The 14,683-nt window shown below is 45.2% G+C and overlaps 1 protein-coding gene across 1 annotated transcript in view; it reads right to left on the bottom strand.

The window, feature by feature from the left end:
- Nucleotides 1–615: 615 nt before the first annotated feature.
- Nucleotides 616–14,683, bottom strand: part of LOC139060029 (leucine-rich repeat-containing protein 20-like) — a 30,110-nt gene continuing 16,042 nt past the window's right edge. The window contains exons 2-4 of the mRNA XM_070538731.1: nucleotides 14,418–14,561; nucleotides 13,065–13,232; nucleotides 616–3,689 (exon numbers count right to left, since the gene is read on the bottom strand). Coding sequence (XP_070394832.1) covers nucleotides 3,514–3,689; nucleotides 13,065–13,232; nucleotides 14,418–14,561 — 488 coding nt within the window. The 3' untranslated portion in view covers nucleotides 616–3,513. The remainder of the gene's footprint in view (nucleotides 3,690–13,064; nucleotides 13,233–14,417; nucleotides 14,562–14,683) is intronic.

Below are 14,683 nucleotides of genomic sequence, written 5' to 3'. Positions count from 1 at the left end.
ATGCAATTAGCATTAGCAAAATGAGCGAAGGATGTTTCAGAAAAATGTTGTGGCGAAGTCTTGAGAGTTGAACATTGCAGATAAGAGGGAGCGAGCTCTTTAGTGAAGTACAGAGAATTCTGCCAGCGCCTCTGTAGGAGCCTCTGTGTCGGGAAGGGAACAGATTCATTCGGCCTTAGTGATGAACTATCGTAGGAGAGTTACCATTTTGAATATGTGTATTTTTCCTTGATGATCTTCGTGACTTTTTGAGTAATGTATATGATGTGCAATATTATGTAGGTACGGTATACATGCGTATATTTGAATGAATGAAAGAATGTGATGCTGACTCTGCCCAAATGAGGGATGGTGGAATTGTCAAGCTGTCCAATGGACAGCGTTTTTTCCTCCACCTCCCCATCTGTATCTTACAAGATCTGTACCTTACAAGATGGAAAATAAACTTTCATTTCAACTTTCATTTCAATTACGCTGTAAATAGCTTTCAATTACTTTATGCAATTGATGCATGGAGTGCATTTTCTCAGTAAGGTATTCCGGCTTTCTGGAGTAATTTCCACACTTTAATGAGGCTCATGCTTTCCCTCGGGTGACAAAGCAATGACACAATAATTTTTTATAAATTATTCATTTATTGCACTTTCAATGTCATTCTCCGTTTTTTTTCCGCTCTCCAGACGTTGCTGTCCTATGGAAGTTCAGTGAAAGTCACTGCCCTATTATCAGCCTCCTTTTAATCACGCTATCATACAAAGCTGAACGCAGTCACAACTGTTCGTACGATGAACACAAAAAATAACATAACGCAACTAGAAAACGTGCACACCAATTGTAACCACTAAACACAAAATACACGACTTGTGCCTCCTGCAACCTGCTGTCTCTGAGTATTTTCTCTTGAGAAAAATCGTACAAGAACCCAGTCGGCTGAATACGGCAAGTAGCGAAGCTCTCGGTGACATAATCGGGGAGATCGCCGGAAACTGCTGCGCCAAGGATTCGTTTCAGACTTTACCATTTTTAATATCTACATTCCATAGCTTGGTGGTCTCAATGACTGACTCGTAGTGAGCTCTTCGCTGGATCACATAACATCGATGTGCCTATAACAGGGCTGTCACAGAACAACTGTAATGGTGCATGTGTTCGCACATTTGTTCCGAGCTGTCAGAAGAGACGAGAGAGTTTCAGCTCGTCAGCTCCTTTCTTTTTTCGCAACCAGTCATTGGCTCCAAACACCTGTCTTATTGCGGCAACACACCTAGGGCTAGAGTATGCGGCAGCACATCTGTGCTCACGATGCGCGCGCAATGTACAACACAAGGAACGAGCACAACAATTATCACAACATTGTGGGCCTTGCTTTGCGAATTCGTCATTTCGTCAACGCAGTACCGCACGTTGCACGCCAAACGGTGCTCATCACTCTCGGGATACGCGCGGCTGTCTTCTATGACATGGAATGGCGTTCCGGCGGGCTTTGTGTATGCCTCTCGGTTCCTATTTACAATAATATAGCGAAAGCCAACATGTTGTTTTCGTCGCGAGCAGACATTGCGAGGGCTGCTGATACGTGTTTTGCCTCTTTAAGCAGCGCTCGAACGAAGAAGCTACCGATTATTTTTTTTAATACACAAGCACCGTGAGTCATTCCAGCCGTGTACAGTTGCCACTGTGGTAAGACGATTTTTCTTGCATCGAGCTTAAAGCTTCGTGCAACATCTCGAAGTACTGTAGTGATGTACGTATTTTTGTGGCAAAGGCTTTTCGAAATACTGACTGCTCGGTTGATATGTTCGAGTCCTGAAAAACTCGAATTTATAGCATCAGCACTCTAACGCAAAGCATGAACCCAGGTTTAAAAGTATGATGGAAACACTTGGCTTTTTTTTTCAAGTTAGCTACGTGGCTCACAACATCCTCGCCAAAGGCTCAGGAAATCACTGTACAGAGTGTGCAGAAACCTTAATGCACCGTTTGCTCAGTCTTCACCTGATGGAAGATAGCGGTCTATGATTCCTGACCGAAACCTGTCACGACAGGCCAAACATTGACATGGATATTCAAATGGCACCGCATATTCGCCCTTGAAAGCTCTCAGTCTTCATATTTGTTAACATCGTATGCAAAATATGTATCTGTATTTACAGAGAAGTAAATAGCTCTACTGCCTCTACAAGTGTATGTACAATGCTCTCCGTTAAAGAACGGCTGAGTTGTCGACCTCAGTATTTACACAATGTATGACCACTCACGCCTGTCCAATCCATCCTCCAAGACCTGAGACGCTTGCATTTCTTTTTGTTTGAGCATCCACGGCCTTTCGCGAAGTGTAGCTTTATTTCGGCGGAGAAATTGTTCCGCACAGCTGCTTTTCGCTTAGCCCCCCCCCCCCCCAAAAAAAAAACACGCAGTGAACCTGCAACGAACTTCCGGGAACGCAAAGAGTTTATACGTTCTGGTTACACTGAACAATCAAGGATAACTTAATTTACCGCACTGAGAGGCTGAAAAAGTGAAGAACGCTATCTGTCACCTAACTTTAACATTAACCAGTTTAACAATGTAGGCTACCTCATTTTTTAAGTTGTTGCTCACAGGCAGTCTTACGATTGCCTCATAAATACGGTAAGTTCTTGGTGAGTGGCTAACTTTTTCGTGCTGAGACCTTGGACACATAGTTTAACTGGACTGGTCGCTAGACATATAGCCGCGCCTAGGAGCGGTCACCTACTGGGTCAGATTTCCGACTTGTAGGCTTTCCGTGTCGAGAGGCTCCCAGAGCAAAGAGCCGACGACGAAATGGTGGCTCAGGCCAAAAAGCTCTTCGTTTCATTCGCATGTTTTCATAGCCGCACTGGGCCAGAAATAACGCAGCACTCCGACCGATCATTTACGGTGATATTCTATGGTGATAATCTACGGTGATTTACGGCAGAACGCCACTGTGGCTATCGTCCGAAGGAAAAAGGAATTATAGCTCTAACAATATCCTTACATTATGTCTAGAATAATAATTGTCACAGTATAGTGCCGTCTTGTACCGCTTGTGTAATTTTGACTAAGTGCATTGCTAAGTTGTGACACTGAGGTCCTAGGCACGAGCACGGAAACATGCATTATTGCAGGACCAGCACGACCACCACTTCGTGACGTCAGCATTTGCCTCCTTTGCCGGCGAACACAAATTGTGCGCAGGCACCCTACGCTGTTTTTCCCAGCAGGGCCCTGCAGCAAGTGTCCGGCATTCTTGACGGGGAAGTTAGTGGCCTAGCAAGGCCACGCATCTTACGGACACTCAGAAAAGAAGGACATGGATGGCGCGCGTTAGGTACGAAGGGTGTCGTTCCAAGAGCCAGCAACCGCGATATCACAATGGTGGCCAATGGCACATGAGACCACTTCCGGAAATCAGCACAGTTCGAAAGGTCCCACAGTATCGACCCGAAGGCGACGAAGGGCCACACGCGGCTGGCAAGTGTGCAGCGAGAGGGTGACCTTGGTCAGCCATCACTTCTCGTCGCCCGACGATTCGTTGTCCGAGTCGGAGGAACCCGGAGGGGTCACGTGGATCACCATCTGCGAGATGTTCTCCAACCGGCGGCAAGCGTCCTCCGACAGAGGGTTCTCCTCCAGGTGAACCTCGCGCAGAGTGCTCACGGAGCGCAGCCGAGGTGCTTCCACGTCTGCGAAGGAGAATGTGCACAAGGGGCTCTTTTTTGAAGAAAGCCGGCACGAAGCTCGTGTAATTACGCATCTAACGCATTACAAAGCAATTTTTGCGTTTGTCTTATCTTTTCTTTTTTGTCTCGCATGAACTGCCACGTTAGCTCATCGTACGCATTCTAGCTCACACTTCCGAAAAGCAACTCGATTACCAAGAATTACAGAGCCAGTTCTAATCACTTTTCAAGATATGTCTGCACTTCGTTAGCCTACTACAATTATATGACCCCTTTGGTAGCGCATAAAATGCATGCGCACATTCGCTGACGACTGCGTTATCTATCGTCCTATCAACAGTTCTGATGACCAACTGATCCTCCAAAATAATCTCAATCAAATTACTATTTGGTGTGACACCTGGCTAATGACCCTAAATTCATCAAAATGTAAAGTCGTGTTCTTCAGCTGCAAACGCTCTGACTCGTGCTGTTCCGATTGTATCAAAAGTGTCCCATTATCACGGGCCTCATCATTAAACTATCTAGGCGTAAATCTTTCAGCAAACCTCTCCTGGACTTCTCGCGTTACCAGCGTCTTTGTCAGTGCTTCTCGATCACTTGTTATCTGCGCCGCAACCTGCTAAACTCACCTGGACTTATCCGCAAACTGGTATTTCAAACATTCATTCGCCCACAGCTTGAGTTCGCCGCTCCAGTCTGGCCTCTCCGCCAAAATTAATTAATTAACATGCTGGAATCATGCCAAAATAGAGCCTCAAGTTTCATTTTCCAGAATTATGGCTACACATTTAGTGCAGTACAAATCAATCTTGGCCTTTCACTTCAGCTGCTGAGTAATCGATGGAACATAGCCTTTTTGTCATTATTTCATAAGTACGCCCGCCACACTAACATATCCTCCCTACGCCTAGCAACTTCATCTCACACGTCACACAGATTACACAATCATGTTAGCTTCACGTGCCTCTACGGCAAAACTGAAGCATTCAACACGTCTGCAATTCCACTTGCCGTTCGTCTCTGGAACAGACACCACGATAACATACTTGCGGAAACTGACCGTGAGAAACTGAGGCACTCACTCAACTCGCTTAACCCTTGTTAACCCCTACTATCATACTCACTGTTTGGTTTTCTTTTTCCTAGTTTTTCCATGCACTGTAATACATTTGTTACAAACTTATCGAGTTCAAAAACAAGAAAGGGGCTGACAGATGGAATAGCACACTGTGGTGTAAAGTTTGTAAACAGGGATAAGGTTCCCCAGAAAGGCTGGCCAACGTTTCGATAGGAGGACCTATCTTCGTCAAAGGCGGCCTCGTCATCCTCGGCGTGTTAGCGTTAAAGGGTTAATGCAGTGACGTCACGTACGGGTGTTGTCACTGGCGGCTGTTTTAAAGAGAGAGATTACCAGAAGAAACAAGCGCTATCGTCCGACGTCTGTGAGCTTCATTCCCAAGACGAGGGGAGAAGAGCGTGAGAGTGGGCACGCGGGGAGAAAAGAAAAGAAATAGAAGCAGAAAAAAGAAAAAAAAGAAAAAAAGGGGGTGGGGGAAGCCAGGGCGGCACCAAGACAGACAAAAAAAGTGGGGGGGAGAGTGAAACAAAAAGAAAGAGAAAACTGAAATTTTTAATAAATACGGGGGCTTGGGAGCGTGTTAGAGATGCGAAAGATTAGGAGGTATTCAGGGGGAGTCGTTGGCGGCATGTTTTTCAGGCATAAGAACGGCCGGTCAAGTGGTCAGTGCGCGAGTAACACAAAAGACAAAAGAAAAGAAAAACAGACACACAAAAAAACACCATGAGTTGAAAGTGACTTGAGTAGCACAGCAGCAATACGTCGAGTAATTTTGAAATAGTTAAGATGGAGACGAGGAGTCTGCGGTGCAATTTATGTGGTGACTGAAAGGCAGCGGCATGGTCTTTCAAGGGGCACTGTCCCAGTCGCTCATCGTAGGTGTCGTTACGGCGGCATCCAGAAATGGTGAAACTCTGGATTGGGGCACCGAAAAAGGCATATTGACTTCGGAATGTGTTGATGAGGGGTTTAAAAAAATAGATTTAAAAACGGGGGGGGAAGGGAAGGAAGAGGGGGAGGGGGGGACCGAAACCGGAATAACAAACAGGAGGGTGACGCGCGCAGACGCGGGCGGGGGCAAGTGTACATGGAAGAAGGGGTTCGTACAGTTGGTATAGACGTAAAAACCTGAAACAGTACATTAAATTGAGTAGTAGGCAGGAAAAATGTTTTTCGAAATGGAAGAGTAGGTGAGGTTAAGAATTAAAGTTTGCTGGTGGCCTAATGTGTTTTGTGTCTTGGTTGATGATATGAGAGTCTCAGATTTAAGTTACCGCTTTCAAAGATTCTAAGTTGCCGCGTGCCAAATTAATTCCTGTCGGGTGTAGGCAATTAAACTTCTGTATGAGGTATGATTCCGTATACTTCCTTTCGCAAGGGGAACAGAAATTTGTTTGTAGTATATACAGCGTTGCTTTGTCAAATATATGACCATGTTCATTAAAGTGGCTGGCTACTGCTTTGGGTAAATTGTGTTTTGTGTCCGCGCGGTGACCATTGAGTCTTGTATTAATTTGTTGTCCAGTCTCACCTATGTATTGTTTGCTACAAGCGATGCATTCTAGGCAGTAAACTACATTGCTTAATGCGCAGGTGAAAGCCGAAGTTACCTTGTGTGTGTAATTCGACGCTGTACTTTTTACTGTAGTAGTAGATTGAATATGTTTGCATGTAGCGCACCTGGGGCGGCCACAGGGATTGGTTCCCAACTTCCTCTTTTTCTGTAGTTTGGCGTGCACAAGAACATCTTCAAAATTAATGTTGCGTCTGTAGGCTACTCTGGGAGGGTCGGGAAAAACCTTCTTAAGTTTCTGGTTGCTGGTGAGAATTCGGTAGTATTTACTTAGGATGTTATTCCCGTTTGGGATTGCGTTTGAGAATTTAGTAGTAAGAAGAGGCGTTGTTGTTCTTGTGATCCTTGGGCGGGGCTTGAGGATCTCGGCTCGATCAAGTTTGGTTGCAGCGATGTAAGCTGTTTGAAGGTCACTGTTTGGGTGGTTCCTGTTTGATAGCGTTTCTTTAAGGTGATCGAGTCTATCTATGTAGTCTTGGTTTTCAACGCAAATGTCATGTGGCTTGGCCTTTAAAGATGCCTTGTTTGCCACGTCTGGGATGGTGGCTGGTATATTCTAGGTACTGTTGTTTGTCGAAAGGTTTCCTATAGAGCATTGTCTTTAGCTCACCATTGTCAATGTATATTGTTGTGTCCAGAAAGTTTATGCGCTCAGTTGAGGATTCTGATGTGAATTTTTTGTTGGGTGAGCAGAATTTAGAAAGGCTACCTATTTATCTAGACTGTCTTTACCATATCCCCCGGTTATGAGTATGTCGTCTATGTATCATAGGTATGTGTGGGGCTTGGTAGTGCAGCGCGATAGGAAATCTGTTTCTAGAATCCCCATAAATATGTTTGCGTAGGTTGGTGCAAAAGGCGTACCCATGCTTGTACCATGTATCTGTAGGTAGTAACTCTCTTCAAATTCGAAGTAATTATGTGTTAGAACTAATTCAAGGAGAGACAAGTAGACTTCATTATAGTGCTGTGCATTGTGTTTTGACAGCATTTGTTTTATCGAAGATAAACCATCAGGGATTGCAATGTTGGTGTACAGCGCCATGACGTCTAGTGTTGCGAGAATTGTGTTGTGGGGTAGTGTGCCTTTAGTATTAATGTCCTCTATAATTCTCAGCAGGTGGGGTGTATCTTGTACAAATGACGGAAGTGCTTTTGGCAAGTCACCAAGGTAGTGGTAAAGGAATGTGGAGATGCTCTCTGCCGGGGTGTTGTTGTTTGATACTATCGGACGGCCTGGTATAATAGCAGTGTATAGTTCTGCGGATGGAATTTAATGAATTGTTGGAAGGAGGTAAAAACGCCCGGCAGTTTTGTTGCTTCGTTTAAGAAATTTGTATTTGGACGGTGTTATCAATTCATCAGCCAAAAGTGATTTCAGCCTGTTGGTAATTGTTACTGTGTCGTACAATGTCGGATCGTTATCTAGTTTGTGATAATGTTCTGGGTTGTTTCGTTGTCTGTAAGCCTCGTGCTTGTATTTTTCTATTGGCCAATACTATACCTATACTTCCACTTATCTACTATACCTATACTTCCACCCTTATCTGCTTCCTTAATAACAATGTCATTCCGGCCACTCAGATTTGGAATGATATGACTCTCCGACGCAGTTATGTTTTTAGGTCGCTTAGATGTCTTGGATTGGCTTATAATTTCTTTAGTGACAGTTTTAAGGTATATGTCAAGTTCTATGGCTTGTTATGGTTCGGGAGTCCAAGTGAATTGGGCTCTAAGTGGTGTCGTCCCGGTGTCTGGTGTGTCTGCAAAAAAGTGTCGGATACGCATTCATCGGGAGAATTCTGAGAGGTGCTTGTGAAGCTCGAATTCATTTATTTTGTTGTTCGTGGGGCAAACGTTTAGGCCCTTGCTGAGTAAGTCTATTTCGTTTTGACTTAATGTTTTTGAAATGTCTATACATTGGAGCGGTTTAGTTCTGTGGAAGTTTCCTTCCTGTCTGGTACTTCTAAACTCGAGGTCGTTCTTGTCTGCGTGTGGTGGCTGTTTGGCTGGAAGGTTGTTTTTTGGTTAAAATTTGCTTTTTTCCTTTGTTTTTGAACCAATTTTCTAGATTGTTTTTCGTCGTAATGTTCTAAATCTCTCATCTCATCTGGTGTCAGGGTTATGTTCCGAAGTCTGTGGCTGAAAGTTTCGATTTGCTCTTCGCAGTGTTCTTTGAGGATATTCAAAAGTGAAAGTGAGGCATTATGTAATGTTGTTTGCCAGTTTGCACGATGGTGTGGTGGGTGTGTTCCTAGAGCTCGTACAGCCTTGAGTGTTAGACCTTTAGGAATTATATTTTTCTCTGTGCAGATTGTGTAGGTTTTCAGATGGGAGGTGTAGCTCACATGTTTTTTGGTAAGTTTTCTAGCCTGTAGGAATTCGGTGCTTTGTGGCACTGAAGAGTTATTGATTTGCGATGTCTGTCATTTACTTGTCTTTTTGCGGGCAGATTTGCGTGGGGTGTTTTTCAGTTCGGCCGGTTTATTATCGTATGCCTGGCTTAATTCGATAACGGTCTCTGTTTGAGTTTGTGTGTGTGCAGGCAGGCGTGTGGGGGTCTGTGTGTAGACTTCGGTGGAGGGTTTTCTGTTGTCTGTTGCCATTGTGTCCGTTTGCACTGTGGTTGATGTCATTTTTGGTGTTGTGTGTGCCTTGTGGTTCTTTTCACATTCCGCTGTCTTTTCCAACTGTTCTTGTGTTGAATGTTTCACTTGTGCAGTGGCTTGCTTCGCATTCCACTGTCTGTATTCCCTGTGTTCTCGAAGTGACTGTCGCAGTTGTGTTGTTCGCGGTGGCACGCTCCGCAGAGTTGGTGGGGGTGGTATTTGAGGTGGCATATAAAAGAGTTTTTCTGTACTTGTCCTTAATAAAGGACTTGATGTGTTGGGAAACTAGCTTTATTCCACTGCGGTTCAAGTGGAAGCCGTCCCAAGCTAGGTGTTCGTGTGGTGCTTCGTGTATTTCTGCGTGGTGCATGGTGTCAACATTCTTATGGACGTGTTCTAAGTTAAAAATTAATGAGTTGAGCTTGTTAATCTCCTCATTGTGCTTCATGAGTGCATTAGTGTGGTAGATTAGTGGGCGGTGTTTGTTTTGTAGGCGGGGAGTGACAGTCGTTATGGTTATATGTACGTTTGGGTGAGCGGCTTGAATGGTTCTTATTACGTCACTCATGGATTCTATCGTGTCCGCGGCGCTTTGTGTTCTTAGGTTGTTTGTGCCTACATTGATAATAAAGTGTGTGGTGTCAACTTGCGTATCACAAACTAGCGGTAGAATATCTGATGTTTATGCCCCACTAAGGTGTCTTATGTATGGCGCGTGTGGGCCTGGTGGAAAATGTTCCTTCAGGTATCTGTACTGACTGTCTCCAAAGACTGCTACAAGGGCAAAGGATAACAAGGGGCACTTACCCTGTTCCGTCATCGTCAGCTGGCATAGAAGTCCAATAACAAGAAAGGGGCTGACAGATGGAATAGCAAAAAGCCGTAACTTAAATCTGAAACTCTCATATCATCAACCAAGACATGAAACCCATTAGGCCACCAGCAAACTTTAATTCTTAACCTCACCTAGTCTTCGATTTCGCAAAACATTTTTCCTGCCTACTACTCAATTTAATGTACTCTTTCAGGTTTTTACGTCTATACCAACTGTACGAACCCCTTCTTCCATGTACACTTGCCCCCGCCCGCTTCTTCGCGCGTCACCCTCCTCTTTGTTATTCCGGTTTCGGTCCCCCCTCCCCATCTTCCTTCCCTTCCCCCCCCCTTTTTAAATCCATTTTTTTGAAACCCCCTCATCAGCACATTCCAAAGTCAATATGCATTTTTCGGCGCCTCAACCCACAGTATCGCATTTTATGGATGCCGCCGTAATGACACCTACGATGAGCGACTGGGACAGTGCCCCTTGAAAGACCATGCCGCTGCCTTTCAGTCACCCCATAAACTGCACCGCAGACTCCTCGTCGCCATCTTAACTATTTCAAAATTACTCGACGTATTGCTGCTGTGCTACTCAAGTGACTTTCAACTCATGGTGTTTTTTTTGTGTGTGTCTGTTTTTCTTTTCTTTTGTCTTTTGTGTTACTCGCGCACTGACCGCTTGACATGCCGTTGTAATGCCTCAAAAACATGCCGCCAACGACTCCCCCTGAATACCTCCTAACCTTTCGCATCTCCAACACGCTCCCAAGCCCCCGTATTTATTAAAAATTTCAGTTTTCTCTTTCTTTTTCTTTCACTCTCCCCCCTTTTTTGTCTGCCTTGGTGCCGCCCTGGCTTCCCCCACCCCCTTTTTTTCTTTGTTTTCTTTTTTCTGCTTCTATTTCTTTTCTTTTCTCCCCGCGTGCCCACTCTCACGCTCTTGTCCCCTCGTCTTGGGAATGAAGCTCACAGACGTCGGACAATAGCGCTTGTTTCTTCTGGTAATCTCTCTCTTTAAAACCAGCCGCCAGCGACAACACCCGTACGTGACGTCACTGCACTAACCCTTTGAAACTAACACGCCGAGGATGACGAGGCCGCCTTTGACGAAGATAGGTCCTCCTATCGAAACGTTGGCCAGCCTTTCTGAGGCACCTTGTCCCTGTTTACAAACTTTATACCACAGTAAACTTATCGAGTTGTTTTTTTATAGTTTTGATGCGCAGCTGTATGTCATAATATGTTTGTGTAATTTTTAGGTTGTTCACCTGGCTGGTGTTTCTTTTTTTTTGCGACCTACATATTGTCACAAGATTGTCACTTTTTATGTGTTTACTTTGTTCCATGTCCATCTTACTCAATACCCCATGTAGGGAGCTTGTAAAATATTTTAAGAATAAAAAATAATAAATGAAAGAGTGCAGAAGTGGTGTGAGCCTCACTACAGCTGGTTTTAGATTTCAGATTCCCCCTTGCGTTTCACTAGAGTTGACTCGATATATAAAGAGCCACCAATGACAATTCTATAATGACATACAGGCTTTTCACTACTCGACCATTGTTCGAGCTAATTATTCGTACGGAAAACGCTGCGTTATTGGCTCAGGAAAAAACCGCGCACTTTAAGGCGTTTTATGGCACGTCCTAATTTTCAATTGACTGCATATGCTTGCTTCGTATGCGTTGCTCTGTTCCCACCGCCTTTGCTGAGTTCTGCTCCTGCGAGTTCTCAGCTACGGTGGCCTTAGTCTGGAGGGAAACGTGTGCGCAGTTGCGCACGTTAAAAAAACAGGAGGTGGCCAAATTGTCCCCCCCCCTTCTCACATCCTCTCTTATGTACCGTGTTTTGCTTTGAGAAGTTAAACGCCACGAAACCTGAAGGTTACAGTTTTTTAGCCTTTCTCTGCCATTGTAGGCGTCCTATATTTTTTCTTCTTGATATACAGCAAAGTCGCATTTTCGCCCGAAAGCAAATAATCAATTTCGATAGCAAATTAGGGAACAGCTAGCTATACGAAGAATAGTAGTTTTATCGACCATGTAAGATTTAAACATAGGCATACTAACTAAATTAACAAGCATGGTGTCAGCGTGCACGGGCAAACATAAACCCATCGCACTGGGTGACCTCGGACACTCGCTGTCAAAACGCAGGCCTCGGAAAGCGCGGCATCAGCAGCGACCGAAGATACCTTCGTGCTATCGATCGTTTGAACGCAAACTGAGCGGTGAGAACACACCTTACGCAAAGCTACGAGCCGCCGGCCCACCTAGACTCTGCCCCCATAGCAGATCGCTTTCGAGATTAAGCTCACCCGACCACCAGCGGCCGCACCATACGCTGTTGCTGCCGTAGTACAACGCCCCCTTCTTTCTCATCATCGCGGCCGAAGGCGGCGCGCTTTCTCCCCGCTTCCCTCCCTTGCGCGTGCAATGTCGACCTGCGCTCGTCGGCGAACTCTCGCCCGCTTTCACTCGCACGTACAGCACACTGCGCGCCATGACTGAGTTATCGCCCTTGGACTTCAAATGGAACGTGACGGCGACAGCAAAAATGCGCCTTGTGTGTTCATATAATCGCTAAAACCATAAAACAGTTCAATTCTTGGATTCTACGTGTCAAAACCACGTTATGATGAGGCACGCTGTATTGAAGGAGACCGGAACAGTTTTCATCACATGGACCTTTTGCCGAGCACCAAAGTGGAAGTAAGTTTTGCATTTTGACATGTTGGTAATACATCGTTTTACAGAATACATAGCACAGCAAGAACAAAGCCCAGGTCGAGACAGGACAAGCGCTGGAAAATGACCTGTCCTTACTTCCTGTCTCGACGGGTCCTTTGTTCTTACTGCGCTAAGCATTCTCTATGACGTTTTTACATTTCGCCCCCATTAAATGCGGCTGCCGGGATCGGGATCAAACCTACGACCTCAATGTAGCAGCGCCATTAAGCTACCGCATCGGGCTATGTTTGGTAAACAAGATGCTGTATGACTGACGTAAATACGATAAGAGAATTGGTTATGCATGCAATGCACAAAAAGCGTGGTTCTGGCAATTTAGTTTTCAGCCGTACGTAAAACCATCGCGTAACCGACACACTCTGCTGTGCTAGGTGGTTTATATTTAAACATTGAAATAGCACTAGCAAAGACAATACAAGAACGGACCTGCGTACTTCACCCTCGTATTCTTTTTACTTCGCTGAATTATGCACGGACCAGTCAAACTTCACCGGCATACACACTGATGCTGAGAATTATTCGGAGACAACTTCAAGGGAGCTCACCTGAGATGTAGTTCTTGCGGGCGTCAAGGTATGTGAGCCTCGGAAGACGGAAGATGACCCACGGCATAGACATATAGTCATTGTACGATATGTCCAGCCGCCGGAGCTCCGGCAGTTCCTTCAGCTCCTCGGGCAGGCTGCTCAGTCGGTTGTGAGACAAATTCAGCTCTGCGCACACGTGGCAGAGCTTAGCTTCAAGAGCAGGTGCACAGACAAATCTCTGATGGTTATTCGGCATTGCCCACACACGACCACACAGCACATGCAACAACTGTTTCTACTGATGTTCATGATAACGTCTTGGTCCTGATTATAGCCATGTGTCCTGTTGCCTGCTTCATGTCCTGCTTGTAAATTTAGGCTTATCATCATCATCATCATCATCATTAGCCTATTTATGTCTACTGCAGGACAAAGGGCTGTCCCTTCGATCTTCAATTACCCCTGTCTTGCGCCAACCGATTCCAACTAGCACCCGCAAATTTCCTAATTGCGTCACACCACCTAGTCTTCTGCCGTCCTATACTGCGCTTCCAACCTCTTCGTACCCATTCTGTCACCCTAATGGTCCAACGGTTATCTTATCTGCGCATTACATGACCTGCCCAGCGCCATTTTTTTCTCTCAATGTCTATTAGAATATCGTCTATACCCGTTTGCTCTCGGATCCAAACCGTTCTCTTTCTGTCTCTTAAAGTTATGCCTAGCATTCTTCGTTCCATCGCTCCTTGCGCGGTCCTTAACCTGTTCTCAAGCTTCTTTGCCAGTCTCCAAGTCTTTGCGCCATATGTCAGCACCGGTAAAATGCACTGATTGTATACTTTTCTTTTCAATGATAACGGTAAGCTCCCAGTCAGTAGCTCACGATGCCTGCCGTATGCGAACCAACCCATTTTTATTCTTCTGTGAATTTCCATTTCATGGTCAGGGTTCCCTGTGATTAGTTTACCTAGGTAAACGTACTCCTTCGCAGACTCTAGAGGCTGATTTGCGATCTCGAAATATTGTTCCCTTGCCCGGTTATTTATCATTATCGCACGACAAACTTTCTGCCTATGCTTGTTATACTAGAGAAAAACTTTCACCAAGCAAATATTGAAGATTGTGTACCCCTCAAGGGCCTTCGATGACTGTTTTCAATTGTTATTCCAGTTCTTATTCGTATGGTTAAGCCGGAAATCATTCTAAAACAGGGTGAAAATACAAAAAGTTGTAGCAGAATTACCATCGAGTGAAAACATAAATCCGGTCAAGCATAAACTTCACTTCATACTAGTCGGCTGAAGGTCTGTTGGTAGTCTCATGCTGCACACATTCTATAGCTAGCAAGGGAGATCGCCTATGCGCACGCACCTGTGATGTGAGTGAACTTGAGCGGCAGCTTGGGCGGAATCTTGCGGAGCACGTTGCTGGAGAGGTCGCAAGCCAAAACGCGAGTGTTCCTCATTAGATGAAAGATGGCGTCCGGGAACGACATCAGCTGGCATTCGGAAAGGTCTGCGAGGAGGGCGTGTCAAAGTCAAAGGGTTGTCACCTGCGCCTGACAATGCGCACCTTTACAGCGGCAGTAATTGCAAAGCGCGCATGACAAGTAGTGTGCGCGCCCTGAGTTTAGTTGA

The sequence above is a fragment of the Dermacentor albipictus genome, chromosome 1 (assembly GCF_038994185.2).
Source record: "Dermacentor albipictus isolate Rhodes 1998 colony chromosome 1, USDA_Dalb.pri_finalv2, whole genome shotgun sequence".
Classification (NCBI taxonomy): domain Eukaryota; kingdom Metazoa; phylum Arthropoda; class Arachnida; order Ixodida; family Ixodidae; genus Dermacentor; species Dermacentor albipictus.
The sequence above is the reverse complement of the archived record's forward strand: the minus strand, read 5'-3'. Positions and strand labels throughout refer to the sequence as shown.